At 48.9% G+C, this 25,109-nt stretch overlaps 3 protein-coding genes across 3 annotated transcripts in view; 2 read left to right on the forward strand and 1 right to left on the reverse strand.

Annotated features, from left to right (window-relative positions):
* LOC128822969 (zinc finger protein 501-like) overlaps positions 1-2,965 on the reverse strand; it is a 348,938-nt gene extending 345,973 nt beyond the window's left edge. Inside the window, exon 1 of the mRNA XM_054004886.1 lies at positions 2,829-2,965. The gene's annotated coding sequence lies outside the window, so the exon portion shown is untranslated. The remainder of the gene's footprint in view (positions 1-2,828) is intronic.
* A 2,544-nt stretch (positions 2,966-5,509) lies between these two features.
* Positions 5,510-10,876, forward strand: LOC128823353 (E3 ubiquitin-protein ligase TRIM7-like). The gene is made up of 5 exons (XM_054005594.1): positions 5,510-5,591; positions 6,751-6,837; positions 8,575-8,796; positions 9,438-9,460; positions 10,783-10,876. The coding sequence occupies exons 1-5, from the start codon at positions 5,529-5,531 to the stop codon at positions 10,874-10,876; spliced, it is 489 nt and encodes a 162-aa protein (XP_053861569.1). The 5' UTR covers positions 5,510-5,528.
* Positions 10,877-13,839: 2,963 nt separating this feature from the next.
* LOC128823107 (zinc finger protein 436-like) lies at positions 13,840-24,121 on the forward strand. The gene is made up of 3 exons (XM_054005212.1): positions 13,840-13,978; positions 14,577-14,703; positions 21,657-24,121. The coding sequence occupies exons 1-3, from the start codon at positions 13,955-13,957 to the stop codon at positions 21,773-21,775; spliced, it is 270 nt and encodes an 89-aa protein (XP_053861187.1). The 5' UTR covers positions 13,840-13,954; the 3' UTR covers positions 21,776-24,121.
* The last annotated feature ends 988 nt before the right edge of the window (positions 24,122-25,109 follow it).

Consider the following 25,109-nt stretch of genomic DNA (forward strand, 5'->3'; position numbering starts at 1 on the left):
TTTAAGAACAGGTAGGACAAATCTCTGTCAGAGATAATCTACATAGATTTGGTCCTGCCTCGGCAGAGAGAGCTGGACTTGATGACATCTTGAGGTCCTCTCCAGCCCTACATTTCTATGATGCTATGCAATATATATATATAAAAACACAACATACAGAATAAAACACACCACAACATAATGTCAGGCAATTCAGAAAAAAAAAATACACAACTTACACTCCACAGCATAAAATGACAATACAAGGAAAAACAAAGCAAAACAATGCAAACTAACACATCCTAGGACAAAAGTACACAATGGAAAATAGCTCAACTCAAACCAACACAGCACAGGCACTAAACACGCTGAGGCAAAACAATGCACCATAAAACTGCAACACAACATGGTGCATCAGAGTTCCAAATGGCACCATGCAAAACAGCTCAGCCTAGAACATGACACAGCACAAAACAGAATTATTTCAATGTAGGCATAGAAGGGATCTTGAGAGGTCATCTACTTAAGCCTCCTGTGATGAGGCAGGACCAAGTATCCCTAGACATTCCCAGACTGGTGTACCTCTAACCTTATCTTAAAAACCTCCAATGAAGGAAATTCCACAACCTCCCGTGGAAGCCAATGCCATGCGAACACAGACTAAAACAATGCTGTGTGTACACACACACACACACAGCTTGTGGATAAGGGAAGAAGCAAGAATTCAAACAATCTGGGTTTAGTTCCCAGTTTTGCCCCAAACTCTCCATGCAAACTTGAGCAAATTACTTCAGCTCTTTGAGCTTCAGTTTCCCCAACTGTAAAATGGAAAGTCGCCTCCCACCATTGGCCTATTTAGCCTTTGAGCTTTTTGTGGCAAGGACTCTCTGTCACTGTGGGCATGTCTACACTGCAGTTAGACACCGGCGGCTGGCACGTGCCCACTGACTTGGGCTGACACAGCTCAGGCTGTGGGGTTGTTTAATTGTGGTGTCGATGTTCTGGCTTGGGCTGCAGCCCAAGGTCTGACACCCTCCCATCTCGCAGGGTCCTACAGCCTCGCTCCAGCCTGAGCCCAGACATCAACACTGTAATTAAACAGCCCCTTTGCCTGAGCCTTGTGAGCCTGAGTCACCTGGCATGGGCCAGCTGTGGGTTTTTCATGGCAGGGTAGAGATACCCTTGGTGTCTGTTCAGCACCAGTCACAATGGGGACCCTGATCTTGGTCAGTGTCTGTGCAGACTCCTGCACAACAGGGGGCCTGATCTTAGTCGGAGGCTCTGCAACTCCTGGCATTACAGGATCCCTGATTTTGTTTGGGGTCCCTGTAGTATCTGGCAAAATGTGGGGGCAGGATCTCTGTCAGGGTCCTATCCTATCTCCTAGAACTAGAAGGGACCTTGACAGGTCATCGAGTCCAGCCCCCTGCCTTCACTAGTAGGACCAAGTACTGATTTTGCCCAATATCCCTAAGTGGCCACCTCAAGGATTGAACTCATAACCCTGGGTTTAGCAAGCCAATGCTCAAACCACTGAGCTATCCCTCCCCGCAAAGTGCCAGGCCCAACGGGGACACAGATCTCAGTCCAGGTCTCTGAAGTGCCCAGCACAATGGAGGCAGCAATCTGGGCAGCAGTCGTGCGCTGCCTGGCACAAGGGAGGGCCGTGATCTCTGTCCAGGTCTGTTTTACCTGGCACAGCAGGGACGCAGAGCTCAGTTGGGGTCTCCACAGCACCTGTCACAACAGTGGGGTCTGACCTCTGTCGGGGTCTCTGCAGTGCCTGGAAGAACAGGACCCAGATCTCAGTTGGGGTCTCTGCAGCTCCAGGAACAACAAGGTCCCTGATTTTGTTTGCTGTCTCTGCAGCACCTGGCACAATGGGAGCCTGATTTCACTTGGTTTCTTTGCAGGCCCTGACACAACAGGGGCCCAGAGCTCAGTCAGGGTCACTGTAGCACCCGGCACAATCCTGCTCTCTGTAGGCATCTGTGCAGTTCCTGGCACAACGAGTGCCCCAAACTCGGTCAGGGTTTGTGCAGTGCCCAGCACACTGTGGGTCGTCATCTCAGACAAAGCCTGAGCCACGCTCAGTCCGATTAGAGCCCTGATCTCAGTCAGACACCTGGAGCGAAAAGCGGGAAGACTTTCAAGAATTTGATATCAGTATTTCAAAACTGAGGAGAAAATGGGGCCCATTTCAGAAATCACTCAGGGGAACGATTTCCCACCTAAACAAGGACAAATCACTGCAGGCAAAAATGGGGGGAAACACCCCAAACCTGAGATTTGAACTGGCCATTGGCAAAGTGGACAGAAAAAGGGGCACAACTGGGGGAGGGGAACAGAGACCATCTCAATGATTGGAGGGAAAAGGGGGGGGGGGTCACCCTGTATGTTGCTCGTTGCTCTCTAGGGAGAAAGGGGGCAGGGCTGGAGAGGATGGGGGTCCCCACGAGAGGGGGCAGCGGTAAATCCGAGGGGATCTCAGCCCCCCCCTTTCTCTCCCCGCTCCTCGGGGGACGGGGGTCACCTGCTCTTCTCCCCCCCCCCCCCATGTCCGGGCTACACAGACATTTTCCATCCGCCCCTTTCCCAGGTCTCCCCCCCCCCACCCGGCAGCCCCTGCCCAGGGACCCCCGTGGGGGCTGGTCCCCTCCCCCCGTGGGGCCCCAGGGCAGAGCCTGGCCGGGCCGGGGGCGTTGGGCTCCTGCGGGGACAGCAGCTCCGAGCCCCCCGCGGGCGCTGCCCCAGGGAGCAGATCCCGGCGCTGCGAGATGCCGGGTCCCCCCCACGGACACTGGGGCAGAGTCACCGCCCGGCCCCGCCCCCGGGGCTCGCTCCGGTACCTGGAGGCTGCAGCGCCGCAGCGGGGCGGGCAGAGCCCGGGGCGGCCCCAGCGGGAGCAGGGCCCGAGCCGGGCACGGGGGGTTAATGGGTCTCCCCGGCACAGACCCTCCTGCTCAGCCCGACCCCGCAACGCCAGGGAGGAGCATCGGGTGAGCGCTGCTTCTGCGCATGCGGGACCGCCCCTCCCTCTCCCAACTGCGCATGCCCAGAGCCGGAAGATACAAAACTCTTCTCCGGCTCCAGCAGAACATCCAACAGCCTCGCCCCGCCCCGCCCCGCCCAACGTCACTTCCACTCCCGGGAGAGTCAGGAACTACATCTCCCAGCCTGCCCCGGGGAGGCTTCCGCCCTCCCCCACCCCTAGGAACGGCACCTGTAGTGTATGAAGTTACAATCTGTACATATCAATAACCGCTACAGTCGCACATGGCTACACACACTGTGGTGCATTTGCTACATCAGGGTTGATACAATAGCAATAGATGGGGAGCAGTTTAATACACTCAGCCCGGGTCTCCTTAGTCTAATATCAGGGGGTAGCCGTGTTAGTCTGTATCTACAAAAACAACAAAGAGTCTGGTGGCACCTTAAAGACTAACAGATTTATTTGGGCATAAGCTTTCGTGAGTAAAAACCTCACTTCTTCGGATGCATAGAGTGAAAGCTACAGATGCAGGCATTATATACAGACACATGGAGAGCAGGGAGTTACTTCACAAGTGGCGAACCAGTGTTGACAAGGCCAATTCAATCAGGGTGGATGTAGTCCACTCCCAATAATAGATGAGGAGGTGTCAATTCCAGGAGAGGAAAAGCTGCTTCTGTAGTGAGCCAGCCACTCCCAATCCCTATTCAAGCCCAGATTAATGGTGTTGAATTTGCAAATGAATTTTAGTTCTGCTGTTTCTCTTTGAAGTCTGTTTCTGAAGTTTTTTTGTTCAATGACAGTGACTTTTAAATCTGTGATAGAATGACCAGGGAGATTGAAGTGTTCACTTACTGGCTTGTGTATGTTACCATTCCTGATGTCCGATTTGTGTCCATTTATTCTTTTGCGGAGGGACTGTCCGGTTTGGCCAATGTACATGGCAGAGGGGCATTGCTGGCACATGATGGCATATATGACATTAGTGGATGTGCAGGTGAATGAGCCCCTGATGGTGTGGCTGATGTGGTTGGGTCCTCTGATGCTGTTGCCAGAGTAGATATGGGGACAGAGTAGGCAACGAGGTTTGCTACAGGGATAGGTTCCTGGGTTGGTGTTTCTGTGGTGTGGTGTGTAGTTGCTGGTGAGTATTTGCTTCAGGTTGGGGGGTTGTCTGTAAGCAAGGACTGGCCTGCCTCCCAAGGTCTGTGAGAGTGAGGGATCATTTTCCAGGATAGGTTGTAGGTCGTGGATAATGCGCTGGAGAGGTTTTAGCTGGGGGCTGTATGTGATGGCCAGTGGTGTTCTGTTATTGTCCTTGTTGGGCCTGTCCTGTAGTAGGTGATTTCTGGGTACCCGTCTTGCTCTGTCAATCTGTTTCCTCACTTCCCCAGGTGGGTATTGTAGTTTTACGAATGCTTGATAAAGATCTTGTAGGTGTTTGTCTCTGTCTGAGGGGTTGGAGCAAATTCGGTTGTATCTTAGGGCTTGGCTGTAGACAATGGATCGTATGATGTGTCTTGGATGGAAGCTGGAGGCATGTAGGTACGTATAGCGGTCAGTAGGTTTCCGGTATAGGGTGGTGTTTATGTGACCATCACTTATTTGTACTGTAGTGTCCAGGAAGTGGATCTCTTGTGTGGACTGGTCCAGGCTGAGGTTGATGGTGGGGTGGAAATTGTTGAAGTCCAGGTGGAATTCTTCAAGGGCCTCCTTTCCGTGGGTCCATATGATGAAGATGTCATCAATGTAGCGCAAGTAGAGGAGGGGCACTAGGGGACGAGAGCTGAGGAAGCGTTGTTCTAAGTCAGCCATAAAAATGTTGGCATACTGTGGGGCCATGCGGGTACCCATAGCAGTGCCACTGACTTGAAGGTATAAGTTGTCCCCAAATCTGAAGTGGTTGTGGGTGAGGACAAAGTCACAAAGCTCAGCCACCAGGCTTGCTGTGGCCTCATCAGGGATACTGTTCCTGACAGCTTGTAGTCCATCCTCATGTGGAATATTGGTATAAAGTGCTTCTACATCCATGGTGGCCAGGATGGTGTTTTCAGGAAGAACGTCAATGCACTGTAGTTTCCTCAGGAAGTCGGTGGTGTCTCGAAGATAGCTGGGAGTGCTGGTAGCATAGGGTCTGAGGAGAGTGTCCAAATAGCCAGATAATCCTGCTGTCAGAGTACCAATGCCTGAGATGATGGGGCGTCCAGGGTTTCCGGGTTTATGGATCTTGGGTAGCAGATAGAATACCCCTGGTCGGGGTTCTGGGGGTGTGTCCATGTAGATTTGTTCCCGTACTGTAGCTGGGAGTTTCTTGAGCAGATGGTGTAGTTTCTTTTAGTCTAATGATGCAGCAAAACCAGCCCCTCCCCCTGCTTTTCTCCTGGTAAGATCCAGCCAGTCTCCTGCCCCCCTCCAGGCTGAGGATTCCCCGATTCCCCGAGTGTCACAAACCCCCTGCTAGGGGTCCGGCGGGGCAGGGCCAGGCCCGGGGAGGAGCCGCCTCTTCCTGCCCCCCCGGCCCGGCAGTCCGCCCCTTTGTGTCGGCAGCGGGGCCATGGCCGGGGCCGGGAGCGCAGCGCGGAGGCTGCTCCAGCCCTGCAGCCCGCAGGGCAGCGCGGTAGGTCCGGGGGCAGCGCGGAGCGGGCAGGGCCCGGGGCGGGGGCGGAGACACGCGTGGGGCGGACACGCTCCTGCCGGGAGGGGCCGGGCCCGGCTGCCTGGTTCGTCCCCTGCCCGGGTGAGTCCCTGCGGCCGGAGAGGGGCTGCCCTGGACGGCGGGGGGTGAGTGTCCCTGGCGGGACGGAACGGAGCAGCCCCTGTTGCGGGGCCGGAGCGACGAAGCCCGGGAGCTGCAGGAGGGGCCGGAGCGCGGCTCGGCTGCAGAGCTCGGAGCCCAGGCTGGACACGGGAGCGAGGGGATGAGGGAGCTGGGGGGTTGATCTCGGGTGTTATAGCCGGGCTGTGGGGTGGGAGAAGCGGCTGATGCTGCGAACTGCGGGGCTGTTGGGAGTTTGGGGTGTGCTGGGGGGTCAGGGCTGGGGATTGGGCATTTGGGGGGCTCCATGTACAGATCTGGCCCTGCGGGAGCATTGGGGGTTGGAGCTGGGGAAAGTGGGGGACTGTCTGAAGTTGGCTGCTTGGGGTGTTGGTGAGGCCCCGGAGATGTGGGGAGCTGGCTGTTGGGCTGCACCTAGAGCTGGCTTTAGGAAGTGCGGGGCCCAATTCGAACAGTTTCGACGGGGCCCCGGGAGGGATAACTTAAAAAAAAAAAAAAAAAAAAAAACACATGGGGCTTGTACTCACCAGGCCGCGCTCCTAGTCTTTGGCAGCGGGTCCTTCACTCGCTCCAGGTCCTTCACTTGCTCCGGGTCTTCGGCGGCACTGAAGGACCCGCCGCCAAAGTGCCGCCAAAGACCCGGAGCGCCGCCGGGTGAGTAAAAATTAAAAAGGCGCCTGTAGCCAAGGAAGGGATTCTCTGCCACTTGTCCCCCACTCTGGGCGGCCCTGCCACTGGGTACGGGGCCCTCTTAGGCGTGGGGCCCGATTCGGGGGAATTGGTGGAATTGGCCTAAAACCGGCCCTGGCTGCACCTCTGTCACTGCAGCCTGGAGTCCTATATTTTCTCTGGAAAAGCTGCTCCCTGTTTCACCATCTCCTCTCAGTCTGAGTCCCAGCGACTCTGCACTGGAGTCTGCAGGGCAGGATGGGCCCTGAAATCTGACAGCTGGGAGGCTCTTCAAAGCAGTTTCTAATCCTCTCTCCCCTGCTTCTTCCAGGAGGTACCAAAAAAGCATCTGGCCCCTCTGGGAAAAGAGGGAGAAGCAGCCAAAGCCGAGGAGGAGCGGCCAAGCGAGGAGCTGCTGGTAGGTGCCCAGAGCTCCCTGCCACTTAGGTTTGCCTGGCATAAGAATGACATGGTGAATACAGGGCCCACCCTGCCAGCCTCAGCCAGAGAACCATCCCCACTGGAGCCCAGGAGCCTGCAGGGTCAGATACATGGGTAACATGATGCCCTTAGGATGCAGGAGACTGCTGGGGAGGAGAGGGTCAGTCTGCGTTAGCCCAGAGCCCCTGCCCACAGGCCATTTGGATGTCACAGTGACTAGGGATCCTTTCTAGCTCCTGGTGGGCGGGGGGGAAGGGGAAGGAGATGAAATGTGGGCTGGAGAGATGGTGCGTTTGGCTCAGTGCAAGTTGATGAGGTTTTGGGGAGAAGAGTTCCTCCTGTTGCTAATGTACAGCTCATCCTGGCCCTGAGCCCTCCTCTCTTCCTGGAGAAAATGACATTCCCATCCCCCACAGCAGGAGATCTAGTGTTCTGGTAAATAACTCTGCCACCTACCCTGAGGTGTATTTATGATTTTCCCCAGTTACCAAGCAGATGAAATTCAATGTTGATAAATGCAAAGTAATGCACATTGGAAAAGGTAATATCAGTTATGCACATAAAATCATGGGGTCTAAATTAGCAGTTATCACTCAAGAGAGAGATCTTGGAGTCATTGTGGATAGTTATTCCATGTGCAGCGGCAGTCAAAAAAGTGAACAGAATGTTGGGAATCATTAGGAAAGGTATAGTTAATTAGGCAGAAAATATCATAATGCCTCTATATAAATCCATGGTACACTCACATCTTGAATACTCTGTGCAGATCTGTTCGCCCCAGCTGAAAAAAGATGTATTGGAATTGTAAAAGATTCAGAATAGAGCAAAAAAATGATGAAGGGTACGGAACAGCTTCTGTATGAGGAGAGATTAATAAGACTGAGACTATGGCTACATTACGCAGTTTTTAGCGACACGGCTGTGCTGCTACAGCCGTGCTTCTAAATGGCGCGCAGTGTAGCTGCTCTTTGTCGGCAGGAGAGAGGTCTTCTGCTGACAAAAATCTTCCACCCCACCATGAGTGGCAGCAGCTTTGTCGGTACGAGGGCGCTCCTGAAGACAAAGTGCTGTTCACCCTGCTGCTTTTCATCAGTAAAAATTTGTCATTCAGGGGGAGACGGGGTTAACACCCCTGAATGACAACTTTTGCCAACAAAGTGCCAGTGTAGACAAAGCCTGAGACTGTTCACCTTGGAAAAGAGACGACTAAGGGGGGGATATGATGGAGGTCTATAAAATCATGACTGCTGTGGCAAAAGTAAATAAGGAAGTGTTATTTATTCCTTCTCGTAACACAAGAACTAGGGGTCACCCAATGAAAGTAATAGGCAGCAGGTTTAAAACAAACAAAAGGAAGTATTTCTTCACACAATGGACAGCAACCTGTGGGACTCTTTGCCAGAGGATGTTGTGAAGGCCAAGACACTGACAGGGTTCTAAGAAGAACTAGATCTGTTCATGGAGGATAGGTCCATTAGTGGCTATTAGCCAGGATGGGCAGGGATGAAGTCCCTAGCCTCTGTTTGCCAGAAGCTGGGAATGGGCAACAGGGGATGGATCACTTGATGATTACCTGTTCTATTCATTGCCTCTTGGGCACCTGGCATTGGCCACTGACGGAAGACAGGATAGTGGGGTAGATGGACCATTGGTCTGACCCAGTATGGCCGTTCTTATGTTCCCCTGTTACTGAGCCACCCTCTCACTGTTGCAGAAACAGACGGAAGCCGAGAGGCAGAAGATCATCTGGGAGTGGCAGGAGCTGCGAGGGTTTTTGGAGGGGCAGGAGCAGTGGATGCTGTCCCGGCTGGAAGAGCTAGAGAGAGCCATTGTCCAGAGAAGGGATGAGGGCATCTGCAGCCTGTCCTGGGAGATTTCCCTGCTCAGTGAGAGGGGAGGAGAGAAGGGGCAGCAGCCGCTGAGCCAACCCCTGCAGGTCAGGCTGTTATTGCAATGATCATACGCAGTGTTTTTATATGCGCTTCTGAGCCCTAGATCCCAAAGCACTTTACAAAGTGGGGTCAGGAGCATTATCTCTATGGGACAAATGGGGAAAGTGAGGCAGAGGGAGGGGCAGAGCCTTGCCCAAGGTCAAACAGTGAGTCTGGCAGCGGCTCCAGGGATGGGTCCTGGGAGTCCTGGATGCTGCAGTCCCAAGCCCTTCTCTCCTGGAAATGTCTGTCTGCATTTGCATTTGCAGGGTGAAATCCCCTCCCCGCCATGCTGAGGTCCTGAGCCAGGCCTAAGGCCCCTCTCACTGCAGGTTAATGGGTTTAGTGGGGCCAGGGGCCTTCTGGGTCTCTCAGCACTGGGCGGAATTTGATTCTCAATGAAGAGAAATATCTTCTGCCTGCAAAAGTGCCCGGGGAGAAGCTTTCCGCAGTGGCGACCTGCCCGTAGGGATTGCTGGGGCTGCGTAGGGGAAAGTCCCTGGTAGGGGGTGGTAGCTGCTCTGGGAATGTAAACCTGAAATTCCCCTACTGCCTGAGGCTTCAATGGTGACTCCCCTGCAGAGCAGGAGGTCTCCCCACCCAGGGACACTCCCACTGACTGCCTCCTCTTTCTCTCCCTCTTTAGGGTGCTGGGAGCACAGGGGGCAGGTAAGTCCTGGGCTCCATTTCGCTCCCCCTCATGGGCCGTTAGGTTTGATAACTGCACTGAATAGGAAGCTGCCCCCTGTCCTTGGAGCATGTGATTCTGTCTCCCCTAGTGGCTGACTCGGTTAGGAGAAGAGCCGTTTACTGTCTGATCACTAATGAGGTCACAGCAGGGCTGCTGGACAGACCAGGCCTGTCTCCTGGACTGATGTGGCCACGTCACGTATTCAGAGGGTGCAGAATCTCAGCTTTCACATTTTTTAAAGTGAGTTCTTGGGCCTCAGCACCTCCCCAGTGTAAACGGAGACAGTGTTGCCTTGCTGGGGCTGGTAGCAGCCTGAAGCCATAGCTCTGAGAGCATGAACTCTCTTGTCCCCTGTTAATGTCATCAGAGTGTCAACTGAAATGACGACACTTTGATGTCAACATTAAACGTTCTGTGGCTGATCACTTGAGCAAGTGGATCGGGGAGGGGGTGGGAGTGAAACCTTTGTGGGCTGGGAATAGGGGATTGCTGTAGGGAGGGAAGAACAGAGGAGAGACAAGGACAAGGAAGCAAGAGAGAAATGGAGAAAGGAGGGTGGGAAAGGAAGGGAAACACAGGGAAGAACTAGAAGGGGCCCTACAGGGCTGTCTGGGAGGGGGCTGTTTTCCTCCTGAGTGATACTGAGTGTGACAGACAAAGACTTAGCAAATTAAGAACTAAAATTTTATTTCCTATATGAAGGACAGATTCTCCCCTTGTTCCTTGTATGTGGGTGTCCCATGGAGAGCAGTGGGTGTTCTGCTGTGAACGGAGTAGGGCACAGAGTCCTAAATTGATGCCCTGGCCCACTGACCATAATGGACAGTACAATATGGCCCTCTTTGTCAAATGAGCTGGACGCCCCAGGGTTACTGCTTTAGCTAGAGGGCTTGGGGGATTTGGCATTCAAGGGCCCACATTCATTCCCTGCTGAAGACCTGGGCTCTGTCTGTGGCCTCTGCCAGCATGTAGGACCTGCCCACTCTTTGGTCTGTGTCTCCTCCCTTTCCACATAATCCCAGTGCTGGTGCCCCTTGTTACTGCAGTAAACCAGTGTGGGAGGTGGCTCTGCACCCCACAGAGACCGAGCGTCCCTGAGAAAGCTCCTGAACAATGTCTCCATTCCTTGCTCTAGTTTCTCCCCACTTCCCATCTCGCTGGGGAGCACAGGGTTGAGGTGACTCACCATGACAATGACCATCTCAGCCTACAAAGCTCAGAGCCAGGTTTCCTGGAGTTTGGGGGTTCCTGGGCTCAGGGTCTGGGGTTCAGGCCTATTTCTCACCCCTCCTTTCCCCAGCAGGGAGGACGGGATGTTTCGGAGGCCAGAGCCGGGGTTCATGGAGCTGGAGAAGAGACTCAGCGATTTCTCTCTGAAAAGTGCCATGCTGTGATTCAGAGGTGAATTGGAGTGTGGGTGTGGCATCTCCTCTGGTCAGAGTGACCCTCACACTTGGGAGGAGTCGGGGTCTCTAGTGATGTCGCTGATCCTCGGCTCCATCTCACAGCCCAGCTCAGCGAGTTGCCCTTCTCCATGAAGCAGTGCTGTGGGGTTGGCTCTCTCTGCAGCAGCTGCATTATCAGCCTCTGATCTCTGGCACCATCTCGTAGTTAACAGCAGTTACATTAATAAGCAAATGGGGATTTCTCCATGAATGCAAGGGCCTGAATTCTCACCTCTCCCATCTTCTCCTTCCCCTAGAGACGCTGCAACGGGGGCTGGGGAGCGACACAGGTATGTGTGTGTCTCTGGCTGGCCATGGGGAGATTTCAGATCAATAACCATGTTAACGACAGAGGATCGCAGCTTCTAGCATCTGGAAGCTGCGATGTTACTTTGTTCTTGCACTACTATATTTTCAACTGACTTGTCTCTTAAATATTTTAGCTCATCAATATTACGTAAGCATTTAAAGTATTTTGCAGTACTTTTAGTACTCATTAATTTTTTTGCTTTTACTTTCTTTAATTATTGCATTTTTTACTGACTACATTAATTTTAGGAATTTTATTTTGCAGTTTTGATTGCAGTAATATTAATAGTGTTTTCAATTAAGTTTACATAGTCTGATTTTAAAGCTTTTTTTTAAAAGACCACTAAGGTCTTTGACAACGTTTCCTGTTTTTGAGTGGCTGCTCGATACTTATTTTAATAAAATACAAAGGCTGAGCTTTTTTTAAACATATTTATTTGAAAGTTTGTTAGTCTAGTTAGAATTTTTTGGCTTTTTAAAAAAATATATAGACTTTTTTTGTTGTGACTTTTAAAATTTGTAATGTACTCACAGTTTTAACTTCTAATTATTTTAGTGCACTATTTACCTCTTGTGACACAGGTTGTAGCTGATTTTTACACTTTAAATAAATAAAACCGCTATTAGCATCTAATTTTGTTAAAATAACAATTCAATATTTCTTTTTTTGCATAACCTGCACTTCCTTAAGAATGCAACATTTGTTTGGTTCTTTTAATTAACTTTTTGCTCTAAACTTTTTTTTATGCTTAAATTATGCCTTAAATTAATTTATATTTCTTGGAATGATTTTATTCATTTAAGATAGAATCTTAATTTCCCCCCCCCCCCAATACATTCCTAGCCATCCCGATGATGATTAATTTCTGGGAAACATCCTCGGCAGAATTATTTGAAGGTGTTGCATCGGAGAGTAAAGGTACAGAGGCAGTGGCCTGTGAGAAACAGGGTAAGTTTCATTACTAATCCTGCTCTTAAAAAGAAGGGTCTTTTTAGAATTTTTTTTTAATTTACAAGCACTGAGAGACTTTAAGGAAGTCATTAATCACGGGAGCAATGGGTCTCTTTGGAACATATTTTAACTGACAAACCCTTACAGCCTTTCTGAGAAACAGGATAGAACTATGGTCAACATTAAGTGCAAATTAATAGTCATGCGTCATGAGGAGAAAGAGGAGGGCATATAATGAAAAAAAGCCTCTCCGAAAGGAAATATATCAGTTTAGTAGCAGTCTTGCCACGTCAGGGGTGAGGTGGGAGATGTTTTTCTTTCTCCCGCCTCCCCCCCCCCCATCTCTTTTTTAAAGTCCCAAAAGGACTAAAAGTGGGTGCCATAGTTTATTTTGTTTACTAATTAAATCCATGTCCCTAAGGCCAAATTTGGCCTAGGTAACTTTGTTCCCACGTTTTCTTGTTCACCAAGCATAGATCTTAGTACTGGCCCTCAACGACATTAACCCCCTTTTTGGACTAATTTAATTTTCTGTAGTTGGTCTTGCACCTGTGCATGGCCTTCATGGCTGCAAATAATTTAACCTACTTTTCATCACCTTGTTGCTATAGGGTATTGTAAGATCTTATGAACTTTCATCTTCTTTTTACAGTGAAGTAAGGCAGAGAGTTCAAAATGTGGGTGTTATTGGAATTAACAGTTCCCAGGGTTGGTCCATACATGCCATAGTACTTGGCTCATTCATGCTTTGTCCGGGTACAATGTAGCATTCTCTTCCCATGGGTAGTCAATGACGATACAAAATAATGATCTAGGCTGTTGTTTCTCAGCTGGTGGTTTGTGATCCACGGGGCCTCAGGAAAGGCAGTCAGGAGGCTGTGAGATGTTGAGCATTTCATTATGATCTAAAGCAAAGAAAATCTCACTCCCCCACTCCTGCACTCCCCCGTTCATTGTGGTCCAGTTTTCTCTGTCAGCCTCTTGAAATATACAAGTTCTATATAGACTCAGCACGGATACATGTTGTATTCTTACTTCTTTAGTAAATATTCGGGGGTCAGAAAAAAATTGACTTCCAATAAGTGGTACTTGCTTACTTATTTCAGCTGTGAAATTAGGCAGTTTGCAGCTGTGCACAGTAACCCTTTCATTGCCTGTATCACAGTCAGCGAGACTGAAACCCCTTCGGTGGTTAGTAGAGATGGGGACGAGGCAGAAAGTTTGGATCCAAACTGGCATTCAGTGCTGTCAGCAATCACAGGAGAGCAAAGGAACCCAGGGATCGTTGGTCACTAAGTTTCCTGTGGAGAGGGTGAAAGAGAAGACAGAAAATGAAGGAGAAATAAGTGTGGGGTGGGAAGGTCACAAGCTCCCAAACCTGCCCACATCCAGTCATAGAGTCATAAAGTCTAAGGCCAGAAGGTACCATTGGATCATCTGGTCTGATATCCTGTCTAGCATTGGCTGTAAACACCTGCCAGCACCCACCCACTAAACCCAACAGCTGGAGTGAGACCAAAATCTTGCAGCCCACTGGAGACTAGGAGGGGTTGAGTCTGGGCTGTGATCAAGTGATGGAATATTTTCCCAGCATGCGAGTCAGAAACATCTTGTGCAGGGAAAGGGCCAGGGCAAATCATGATGTGACAGGAACTAAACGTCCTTCTGGAATCTTTCCTGTCACCCTTTTCACCCTGACAGGTGGAAGAGTAACGCACACCTTAGGCTCCAGATTGTCCCAGCCTCCCACGGGACAGGGACGGGAAATGGCTGTAATGGAGCCAGTCCAGGTAGGGATTATTGCGGGGTTGCTAGTGGCTTCCTCCTGGAGGGAGAGGGGCAGGAAATACTGAGGGCCTGAGATCTTTGGGGGAGTTTAGTCTGGAGGTGGGAGGGGGGCAGGAAATACCCAGGGTGGAGAAAGGGAGGGGGACAAGGCATGTGACAAACTTGCTGGGAATTGTTTAACCCAAGTCCTGGATTCCGGGAACAGACCCATGGGGTTTGGGTGAGGAAATTACCCTATTTGTGGGTGGGGGAACCCTGGACAGCGTGGGGAAAACGTATCAGCTTCTCAGTGCAAGAAAAAAAACCTACTCGCTAGAGGCTGCTATGAGATATAAAGGGGCGGAAGGGTTACTCACCAGTGGGGCATAGAGTAGCTTGTAGGTGTGTGATGAATGAGAAGGCCCTTCCCCCTCTGTCTGCTGGGGGGGACTAGGGGATCTCTATCTCCCCTCCTGTTTTGCTTGCCGGCTGCTCTGAGGGTGGGACTCTGCCGATTGTGAGCCTGACAGAGCTTCCATTTGATTGACTCCTCTCCCTCCATGAATAGTGGGGCTGTGAGTGGGGCAGCAGATACTGAGTGTTGGACACTTCCTCTTTCAGGGGCCAGTGACCTTCGAGGAGCTGGCTGTGTATTTCACCAGGGAAGAGTGGGCTCTGCTGGACCCCCGTCAAAGAGCCCTCTGTAGAGACGTCATGCAGGAGAACTATGAGAATGTGACCTTGCTCGGTAAGAATTCCTGTGCCCTCGGTTATTAGAAGGAGAAATCAAGAGTTAAGGTTCATGCCACTCCCACAATGCCATCTGTACTCTGCCCTGTCTCAGCAGCAGCCCATTGAATGCATTGAAATGGGGCAGACGAGGTCCCTCAGGGTTCACATGCACCTCCCTTCATATCACAGTCACAGCTCTGCCAAGCTGCTCCAACTACTCCCTTCACCATCCAGTTACAGCTACAGCTGACCCACTGCACACAGCTTGAGGGCATGCCAATAAATGCTGGTATTCCCATCTGTGAACACAACGTAGTCCTTCATATCTATTCTAGAATCATAGATTTTTATGGCCAGAAAGGGCTATTAGGTCATCTAGTCTGACCTTCTGTATAACACAGGTCATAGAATTTCATCCAGTTACTGCTGTATTGAGCTGAATACCTTGTGTTGGACTAAATCCTCCCCCAGAAAGGCATCCACTCTGACTTGAAGACTTCAAGAAATGGAGAAACCTCCACTTCCTTTGTTAGTTTGTTAACCTTTGCACCAGCCTTACTGAGCCATTCCCAGTGGCTAGTGCCAGCTGCAGGGCTAGGGGCAGAGTTAACGTTGTATTTTAGGGATAGTGTGTATATTAACTCCTCCTTTTCTAGTTTTCAGAGATTTATGTTTAGCCACCACCCACCTAGTGGAAAGGCATGCAGCAGAAATGGGCAGCCTGTACTCAGCATTTACATAGTTTATGGGTATTTGATTCTCATTTATTTAATAGACTTTTCAGCACTCTGTGTCTGCATGAGAGATTTTGCCGGCATAACTATGTCAATTAAGGATGTGCTTTTTCGCATCCCTAACAAACAGAGCTCTGCTGACAAAACTTTGCAGCTCAGAAGAGGCCAGAGTCTGCAAGTGGATTTTAAAACACTTTAAAATATTGCTCTCAGCCCTGAAATTTTGGAATCGGGGGAAAGGTCTAAGAGGAACTCCTTCAGAATGCAAGCAAAATGCACAATACACATAGTCTGAAAGTTAACAGTGGTACGGCTCCAACTCAGATGAATGAGTGTAGCTCAGTGGCAGTGGCCATAGCATGTCCTCTTGACCCAACCAACCAATGACTGAGAGCAGTGTGAGGTTCCTATTCAGGAGTTCTTGGGGAGTGTGGGGGAGGAGAGCAGGGAGCAGTGGGAGGGGAGAAGATCATGGGGGAGCTAGTGCTTGTGGGGTGCCACAAGATAGGGCAGGCTTTGTGTAGTGGGAGGAAAGGGATAGGTATGTGGAAGGCTGGAGGGTATCAGGGAAGGATGGGTACCATGGAAGGAAGAGGAAGTGAGGAATCAGACAGAATCTCCTGGGAACAGGGAGTGTGGTGGTTTGGGGGAGTGGGAGACTGGGAATGGAGAAAAGGGGATGGAGGTCCCCGCAGTGGTGCTGTTGGAGAGGGAGGATTGGGTAGGAGATCTGGGATACTTGGAAGTGGAAAAAACTGAGGATATTGGGAAGGGGGTGGGGAGTGGTCGCTCCAAGAAGCAGGAAGGATCTGGTGGCAGTGGGAAGGGAAGGTTTCAGGGAGGCAGATATTTGGGGCCCTCCACTGAGAATATCCTTGCCAAAGTGTCTAATGAGTTCTCCCGAAGCAAAGCTCAGAACCAGTACTCCATCCTTATTCTTCTTGACCTGCCAGCCACCTTTAATACCACTGACCATGGTAGTCTTCTTGACAACTTGTCTTCTTCCTGGCTCTCCTCCTACCTCCATAACTACTACTTCAGTGTGTCCTTAGGAAGATCATCCTCACCCCCTCTCCAGTTTTCTGTGAGGGTTCTACAGGGCTCAGTCCTTGGTAACTTCCTCTGCACTTTATCTGTGGGAAATCTCACTCACAAACACAAATTCAGCTACTGTCTGTATGATGATGAATCACAGATCTACTGCACTACTCCAGACCTGTCTCCTTCTGTCCAAACTGAAATCTCAGCCTCCCTCTGATGCCTCCTTGTGGATGGCTAGCCATCAACTCAAGCTCAGCAGCTCAAATGTTGATAACAGAGCTCTTAATCCCCAAATCATCCCCCCCCCACTTAATTTCTTGCTGTTCACCCCAGAATTAGCTGATGGAATCTCAGAGCCTCTGGCAATATTTGCAAATTCAGATAACAGGAGAGGTCCCAGAAGATTGGAGAAGGGATAACATAGTGCTAATCTTTACAAAGGGGAAAAAGGAGGAGCTGGGGAACTATAGACTAGTCAGCCTGACCTCAATACCAGGGAAGCTACTAGAGCAATGTATAAAACATTCATTTTGCGAATACCTGGAGGATGAAGGGGTAATCGGTAGCAGCCAGCATGGATTTACTAAGAACGTAACATGACAAACCAGCTTGATATTGTTGTTTGATAGGGTGACTGGTTTGGTGGATAAAATAGACCTGGACTTCAGAAAGTCTTTTGACACAGTCCCATGAGTAAGCTGGAGAAATGCGGGTTCAATGGAACTTCCATTAAGTGGATATATAATTGGTTACACGTCCTCAAGCAAAGAGTAACTATTAACGGAATGATGTCAGATTGGAGGGATTTCTCAAATGGGGTTTCACAGGGATCTGTTTTGGGTCCAATGTTATTTAACATAAGAACGGCCGTATCGGGTAAGACCAAAGGTCCATCTAGCCCAGTATCCTGTCTCCAGACAGTGGCCAATGCCAGGTGCCCCAGAGGGAGTGGACCTAACAGGCAATGATCAAGTGATCTCTCTCCTGCCATCCATCTCCATCCTCTGACAAACAGAGGCTACATCTTCATTAATGACCTGGATGTAAGAACAGAGAGCATACTGATCAAATTTGCAGATGACACAAAGCTGGGGTTGTTGTCAACACTTTGGAGGATAGAGCAAAATTTCAAAGGGATTGTGATAAATTGGCGAACTGGGCTATAAGCAACAATGAAATTCAACAAAGACAAGTGTACGGTGCTACAGTTCGGGAAGAAAAACCCAATGCACAAATATGGAATGGGGGGTAACTGGGATGGCAGCAGCACCGTTGAGAAGGATCTGGGAGTTGTGGTGGATCACACCCTCAACGTGAGGTCAACAGTGATGATGATGATGCAAAAAAGCAAATGCATTAACAGAAGAATAGCATGCAAATCACAGGTGGTGATCGTGCTGCTCTATTCAGCATTGGTTAGGCCTCAGGGGGAGTCCTGGGTCCAGTTTTGGTCACCAGTGACTAGACAGGATGTAGAGAAACTGGAAAGAATCCAGAGGCAAGTGACAAAGATGATCAAAGGGATGGAACGCAAACCAGTGAGCAAAGGCTGATAGAACTGGGTGTGTTTAGTTTGGGGGGGGGGAAAAAAGAGTTAATAGGGAGAGATATGATAGCGGTCTTCAAATACTCGAAAGGCTGTGTAAGCATGTGTGGCCATCCCTCCTGGTCTATCTCTGAGGGAGGCCAGGCCTCCTCGCTGTCACGCTCTTAGCACTGCAATCAATTAAGGGGAATTAGCAGTCTTCAAAGGTCAGGCCACTTGATCCAGGCTGAGCAATAGTTAGTCTATGATACCCGGCCCTCAGGCAGGACTGGCCACCAACAGTCAGTGCTCTGACCTTCAATCAAGGCAGAGCTGCAAAGTCTCCAAGCCCAGGCCCTCAGGCAGGGTGGGACATCAAACAATTAGGGGCTTTGCCCAGGGCGAGCACCAAACAGTCTAGCGTCCTAGCTCAGCGTACGGTAGACCAACACAGGCCTCCTGGCCAAAAGTGGAGTGGCAGGAGGTAGGGGGACCCTGGCCCACCTGACTCCACCGGGTCCCAGCCCTGGGCCCTAACAGTGGCAGTGTAATCCGCCACTGGATCAGCGGGGATCCGCCCACAACACACTGACTTAGTGTCAGGCCAACACTCAACCAGACAATGATCTAGTTTCCCTGGGCTACTTCCTACAATCGCCGGGGTTTGGTATCTCTGGCCTCCATTTCCCCGGGGTCGGTGGTCTGTGGCAGCCCCATCAGCTCGTTGGCACCTCGACTGGCTGGCGCTCTGGCCAGTCCTGCGGCAGCCGCCCCAGCAGGTCCTCGGTGTCCCACTCTGGCAGCGGGTGTTAAGCGTCTGTCTCCCTTGGCAGCTCCAACCCAACTGAGCTGCAAGTCCCTCCTTTTGTACTTCCACTTCCTGTCCTGCCCCTCAGCTTCCGGAGGGTGGGAGGTGGCTTTCCTGGCTCTGTAGCCCAACAGGCGGGTTGTGATCCCGGCTGCTGTTCCTCACTACAGGCTGCCATACAAAGGATGGAGAACAGTTTTTTTTTCTCTTGCCACAGAGGGCAGGACAAGAAGGAGTGGGTTCAAACTACAGCACAGCAGATTTAGATTAAATCTCAGGAAAAAACTTCCTAACTGGAAGAACAGTAGGACAATGGAACAGACGCCTAGGGAGGTGGGGGAAAGTTATTCACTTGAGGTTTTCAAAAGGAGGTTGGAGCCATCTGTCTTGAGTGGTTTAGTCACAGCAAATCCTGCACCTTGGCAGGGGGTTAGACTAGATGACCTTTGTGGTCCCTTTTAACTCTATGATTCTATGGGGAATTGGGGTTCGCCCTTGGAAAAGCTAAAGCTAGCATGTTGCCCATTAAGGGTATGTCTGCACTGCGTCTGTGAGCTGCCTCCCAGCCAGAGTCCATGCTGACTCACTACAAATAATGGTGTAAGCGCTGTCAGTTGGGCTGTAGCTTGGGTTCTAAAGCCAGGGGTTGAGATGGGGTGTGGGCTGGATGGTCTGAGCTCCATCAAAGCAATGTCTCCACAGCCATTTTTAATGTACTAGCGGGAGACCCAGCCTGGAAAGTGGCCGACTCCCTGATGCACCTTAGACATACCCTAAAGAGGGCGGTCCAAAGGTAGACTGTATGAAAGCTGAATCATCTAACTCCCTGTAAATCCATGACCCAGCCCCCTCCTTTGGCACCCTGTCACCGTGCCTTAGTGGGTCACAACTGAGGATGCCAAATTCAGGACGAACTACTCAGAAATACGTGAAACACAACCCAAAACTAGTGGTTATTCTTTTATAAGATAGACCAAACCAGCCACAAAAGTCAACTCCTGTTTCACCACACTGCATAACAAGAAAACATAAAGGCAGTTTTCTCAGGCATTCCAGTTCTTATAACACCACCAAAAACACTGGATTCAGAGATGAGTGGTTCTTTACAACCAGTGTCATTAAATAATAGGTTCTTCTGATCCCAAAAGGCCAGCCACTCCTGGGTCAATATACAACTTAGATCTTACCCAAAAATCACACTGGTGCCAATCCTTTAGTATCTAAAATCTAAAGGTTTATTCATAAAAAGTAAGAAAGGTGAGAGTTAAAATTGTCTAAGGGAATCAATTACATACAGTAATGGCAAAGTTCTTGGTTCAGGCTTTTAGCAGTGATGGAATAAATTGCTGGTTTAAGTCAAGTCTCTGGAGTTCATCCACAGCTTGGATGGGTCATTCAGTCTTTTGTTCAGAGCTTTGGTCTGTAGCAAAGTTCCTCCAGCGGTAAGAAGCAGGATTGAAGACAAAATAGAGGTGTTTCCAGGGCCTTTTATAGCTTTTGCCATGTGGAGGGCATCCCATTGTTCTTACTGTGGAAAATTACAGCAACAAGCTGGAGTTTGGAGTCGCATGGGCAAGTCACATGTTCATGCCCAATTTCCCTCAGTCATTGCAGGAAGCCATTACCTACATTCCAGACAGCACATTTACATGACAGTCCACTCAGTGTAGATGGGCTTCTCCAATGGTCCATTGTCAACCAAGTGTGTCTTGATGAACCACTTAATTTCAACAGTCCCTCCAAGATGTGCTAGCTAGCTATCTTGTGGGCGTTACCCTGTTATGCTTATAAGAAGCACATGAGATCTCTTTCAGGGGAAAAGGAAATACACTGCGTTTATTGAAGATATAACAGTTAGCATATGCATTCAATCTCACACACACTTTCCCGTCTGTCGATTTTATAGTTAACAGTCCAGAGTCCGGATAAACTTAGTGGCCATTTAGATTCATCACTGGTAGGGAGGAGCCGGGTTCGGTCGGTCGCGACACGATGCTCTGGGGAAGTCTTGGCAGGATGAACCCAAAGTTTCATGGCAAGGCACCCTGTTTATATAGCGATTTTCCTTCATTGGGACCAATGAGTTTTGCACCGTCACACTGTAATCAATTGTTTTTTGACAAGTGTTTGTTTTCTTAAATTGTCCTTCTCATCCTTTATCTTGTTCTTTCATCAAGTTCCTCAGAGAGTTGTTCCATGTTGGTTTTGATCACAGCTATCTTGTCCCCACTGGTAGGTGCCTGTCTTATCTTTAGAGTCATCAGTCTGCCCTCCTCTGACATTTCAATAGGGGTGTGTTGCAGCCTCCTGGTGCCCTTGCATCTGTCTCCAGTTCCTTCCTCATACATCTGGTTCAGCGATGGCCTTCACACTTATCTCTTAACACATACATTCCTCATTCACACACAAAACAGAATTAATTTACACAGAACATTTTGAACAGGAACATCAAATTGCAATGCAAAAGAAAACAATCATGGCATTCTTTTACTTATTTGAAAATGCTAAACCGACAATAAATTGGTGACCCTCAAAGGTCTGTTACTGCCTTGAAATCAGTCCAGACACAGCTTCTGGCTGATGTATCTCTACCCATTGGCCCATTAGGCCATTCCTTTCTCTTATTCAAAAAGGGTGGCTGGCAGGATATGATCAGATCATACATCAATACATTTAATACATGCTACATTATTATCCTTCATTCTAAATTATATAAAATACAAACAAAATCCTACTACTACATTTGGGGGAAAAGTTTTAGGAAGTTCAGTTCCTGGTTTTTATTTGACCTCTCTCCAGCACTTGTTTTGGTTTGGCCTTCCCCTTTTCATCCCTGTTTGAGGTTTCTGTCTCTATCACAGCAGGTGATGCAATGGTATGTGACAAAGAAGAACAGAATTCTCAGCAGGAAAACGTTGAGCAAGTGGATAAACACAGAATTATCGCAAAGACCAAAAAGGAATGTGTCCAGGAGTCATGAGCAGGGAAACTCCTGTGAGATTCAGCACAGACTAGAAAGAGAACAAGGAAACCAGCCAGGGGAGAAAGTGGGTAAATTTATTTCCTGTTGGGGAACTCAGAAGGACATCAAGGAAACCACAACCCCGCAGGAAATCCTCATGGGAAAGAGAAAAAATACATGCACTGAGTGTGGGATAAATTTACATGACTACTCAGCCCTTATAAAACATCAGAGAATACACAGGGTTTCTCACCTGTGTGAATACAGTGAGTATGAGAAAATCTTCACTCGCAGATCAGGCCTTTTTCTCCATCAGAGAATCCACACAGGGGCGAGGCCCTATGAATGCACTGAGTTTGGAAAATGCTTTGCTAAGAGCTCAGCCTTTTCTGAACATCAGAGAATCCACACAGGGGAGAGACCCTATGAATGCAGTGAGTGTGGGAAATGCTTCACTAATAACTCAGCCCTTTCTAAACATCAGAGAATGCACGCAGGAGAGAGACCCTATGAAAACAGTGAGTGTGGGAATACCTTCTCTTGGTACTCAACCCATGTTAGCCATCAGAGAATCTGCAAGGGAGATCAACACCATAAAAACCTCTAGGTCTATCAATACTTTTTTTAAAAATACTTTTCCTGATTCCTACATAACTTTTAAAGCTGCTTGAACTGTTTGCAGCACCGTTATCCCTCGGCTTCTCCAGATGAGTGGGCCATTTTTGCCTTTTGCAGTTTGCCCTGTTTTGAGATGGACCTATTTGTACTTTGTTGTCCCATGGGTAATTCGAGTGTGCCCTTTGTATCAGGAACCAGGGAGCATCACATTTATACCATTCCTCTTATTGCAAAGTTATTGTTAGAGTCACCCATGATACAGATTGTATTATTGTCAGTTGTTCTCGCGTTGCTCTGGGTTTTGCTGAAGAGCAGTTATATTGGGAACTTTTCAAATTATATGTAAATGAAGAGAAGCAGGGGCCCCAAAAAATGTGTCATTTCAGCCTCTGTGACACTGTAAGGAGATGGAGTAACTCAGAGATTCCCTCCTTGCCCATCACCACAGAACTCTTACCTTTTGTCTGAGCCATGCAGAGTTTATCTTCATCACATTCTATCCATCCACTTCTCAAAGTGTCATGTGATGAAGCTTTCTCTTTTGTTTGTGTTTGGAGATGATGCTTTGACTTCTTTAATCTTATATCAGAGTCACCATGACTGGAGATGAAAGTATCAAAGACCTGGGAGGGGAATTCAAATGAATCCCAAACACAATGTGATCATTTGGAGTTTAAATCCCAGGTTCCATCTATTGGCAAAGCCACTTCTGGCAAAGTGGCTGTTTTTTCCCCCCCATTATGGAGATACTAATTTACTGAAAACGTTGTAAATAACATAACTGACTTTTGAGACAGTGCTGAGTGAAGCAGGTTTGAATGGATCAGAGGAGAATGTGATGGGAGAATCTCTTGTCCTGATTCTGAGTCATCAGATGTAACCTGCTCTGGAATTTCACTTGACACTTCCATTGTCATGTATTCTATTTCTCTGTGATGTGAGTTTCTATCTTTCCTGAAGGCTGTTTGGTCACCCAATTGAATATTAGTTCAGTTTGATGAGATGTAGCTCAGATTTATTGGAGAATTTAAAACAAATGACCATTTGCTAAAGTCATAATTTCTCACTTCAGCTTTGCTTTTCCCCCATCCCTCCATGTAACATGGAGAAAGTTCAAGTGCAGTTCTGTCATCAGGAGAGAACTCTCCAATGTACTGCACCTGCTAACAAAGAAACAGCAGTGATTTAAAATCTCCACTTGGAAATGGTAAACAACAGCAGAACCCCAACTAACTGAAGGAAGTGCATATGATCCTAGTGTCGTTCATTTGTTTAAGTCAATATTGTCTCAGATGATCTGGGGAGAGAATTCTACGGTAAGTGGTTTTGAAGTAGGCAAAATGTCCATGTATTTGGTTCCCAAAGCATTTGTAACCCAGGCCCCACAGAAGATCTCTCCTAGCTAATCCTATGGCATGGGAGATGCTGCCCTTCATGACGCAGATATTGAGGAAATAGAAGTGTGGGTTTTGTTGAATTTATCCTTTGTAGTTGCTAAAAATGTGTATACAATTAAATCAGTGTTGGAAATCTAATAGCTTCAGAAAAATAGCTATTTTTTAATAGCAAATTCAGCTTTGGTAACTAACAGAGATTCTGATCCCGCCCTTTATCCAGTCCCTTGCCTGGAACTGTGCCAGCAAATTAAAGAAAAACTGGGCATGTTTTGGGAAGCCATTCCTCACTAACACTGCTGAGATTTGGAGTGGTTTTATAAAGGATTCTACTTCAGAGAACTGTAAATTTACACTAACCAAGGCCAAAGATTTGGAAAGAACTGGGGTTGAAAGAGTCCACACCCAGTTCTTGCTTTCCACCCCAGTAAAGGAAGTTATGGTGACCAACGACCCAAGGAAAATCGTTTGTACAACTCCACTTCCGAATGAAGGGGGGTAGGCTCCGGTTGGGAGTGAGGAGCAGTGTGCATAGGAGGGGCTGTGGGTTGGGTCTGAGGGGCACTGGGAATAGAGGGGACATGGGTTCAGGTTGAAGAGCATCCTCATTTGGGGATCTAGCAGGACAGGGGAAGGCAGCAGGTGATTCTAATTCCTTAGGGATATTTTGTGTGCGTGTGCAGGGGAGGAACATGCTATATGCCCGGAGGCCTTTATTCCTCTATCCTGTGAGGACAGAGGGAATGTCAGGAAGTTGCCCCTTCAATCCCACACACAAAAAGGCCCTTCTTAGGAAAGGCAAAATCCTGAAGAGAAAAAGTTACGTCAAAGAGGACTCCAAAGAGAGATTTTTAAGATCTTGCTGAATAGTTCATCACCTGACCAGGGACTTGAACCCTGGACCCTCAGATTAAAGGTATGAGGCTTTACCAACAGAGATATTTAGGCTGGGAGGGGAGGGGAGGGAGGAAGGAGTGAGTTAGTGCAGAGGTGAAACTAGGCAAGAAAAAGCAGGAAACCAGCAGCTCTCTCTCTCTCTCTCATTGAATCATGGAATATCAGGGTTAGAAGGGACCTCAGGAGGTATCTAGTCCAACCCCCTGCTCAAAGCAGGACCAATCCCCAGACAAATTTTTGCACCAGACCCCTAAATGGCCCCCCTCAAGGATTGAACTCACAAACAGGGGTTTAGCAGGCCAATGCTCAAACCACTGAGCTATCCCTCCTCCTCTCTTCCTAGCCCTAGCCTAGGCTCAAATTAGTGCTGGTTAAGAAGAGGGGAAAGTATCTGCATCTACCAGCCTTTCCTAGCTGTACAAGAATCAGGGCCAATACAGAGG

Source organism: Malaclemys terrapin, chromosome 15 (assembly GCF_027887155.1).
Source record: "Malaclemys terrapin pileata isolate rMalTer1 chromosome 15, rMalTer1.hap1, whole genome shotgun sequence".
Taxonomy (NCBI): Eukaryota; Metazoa; Chordata; order Testudines; family Emydidae; genus Malaclemys; species Malaclemys terrapin.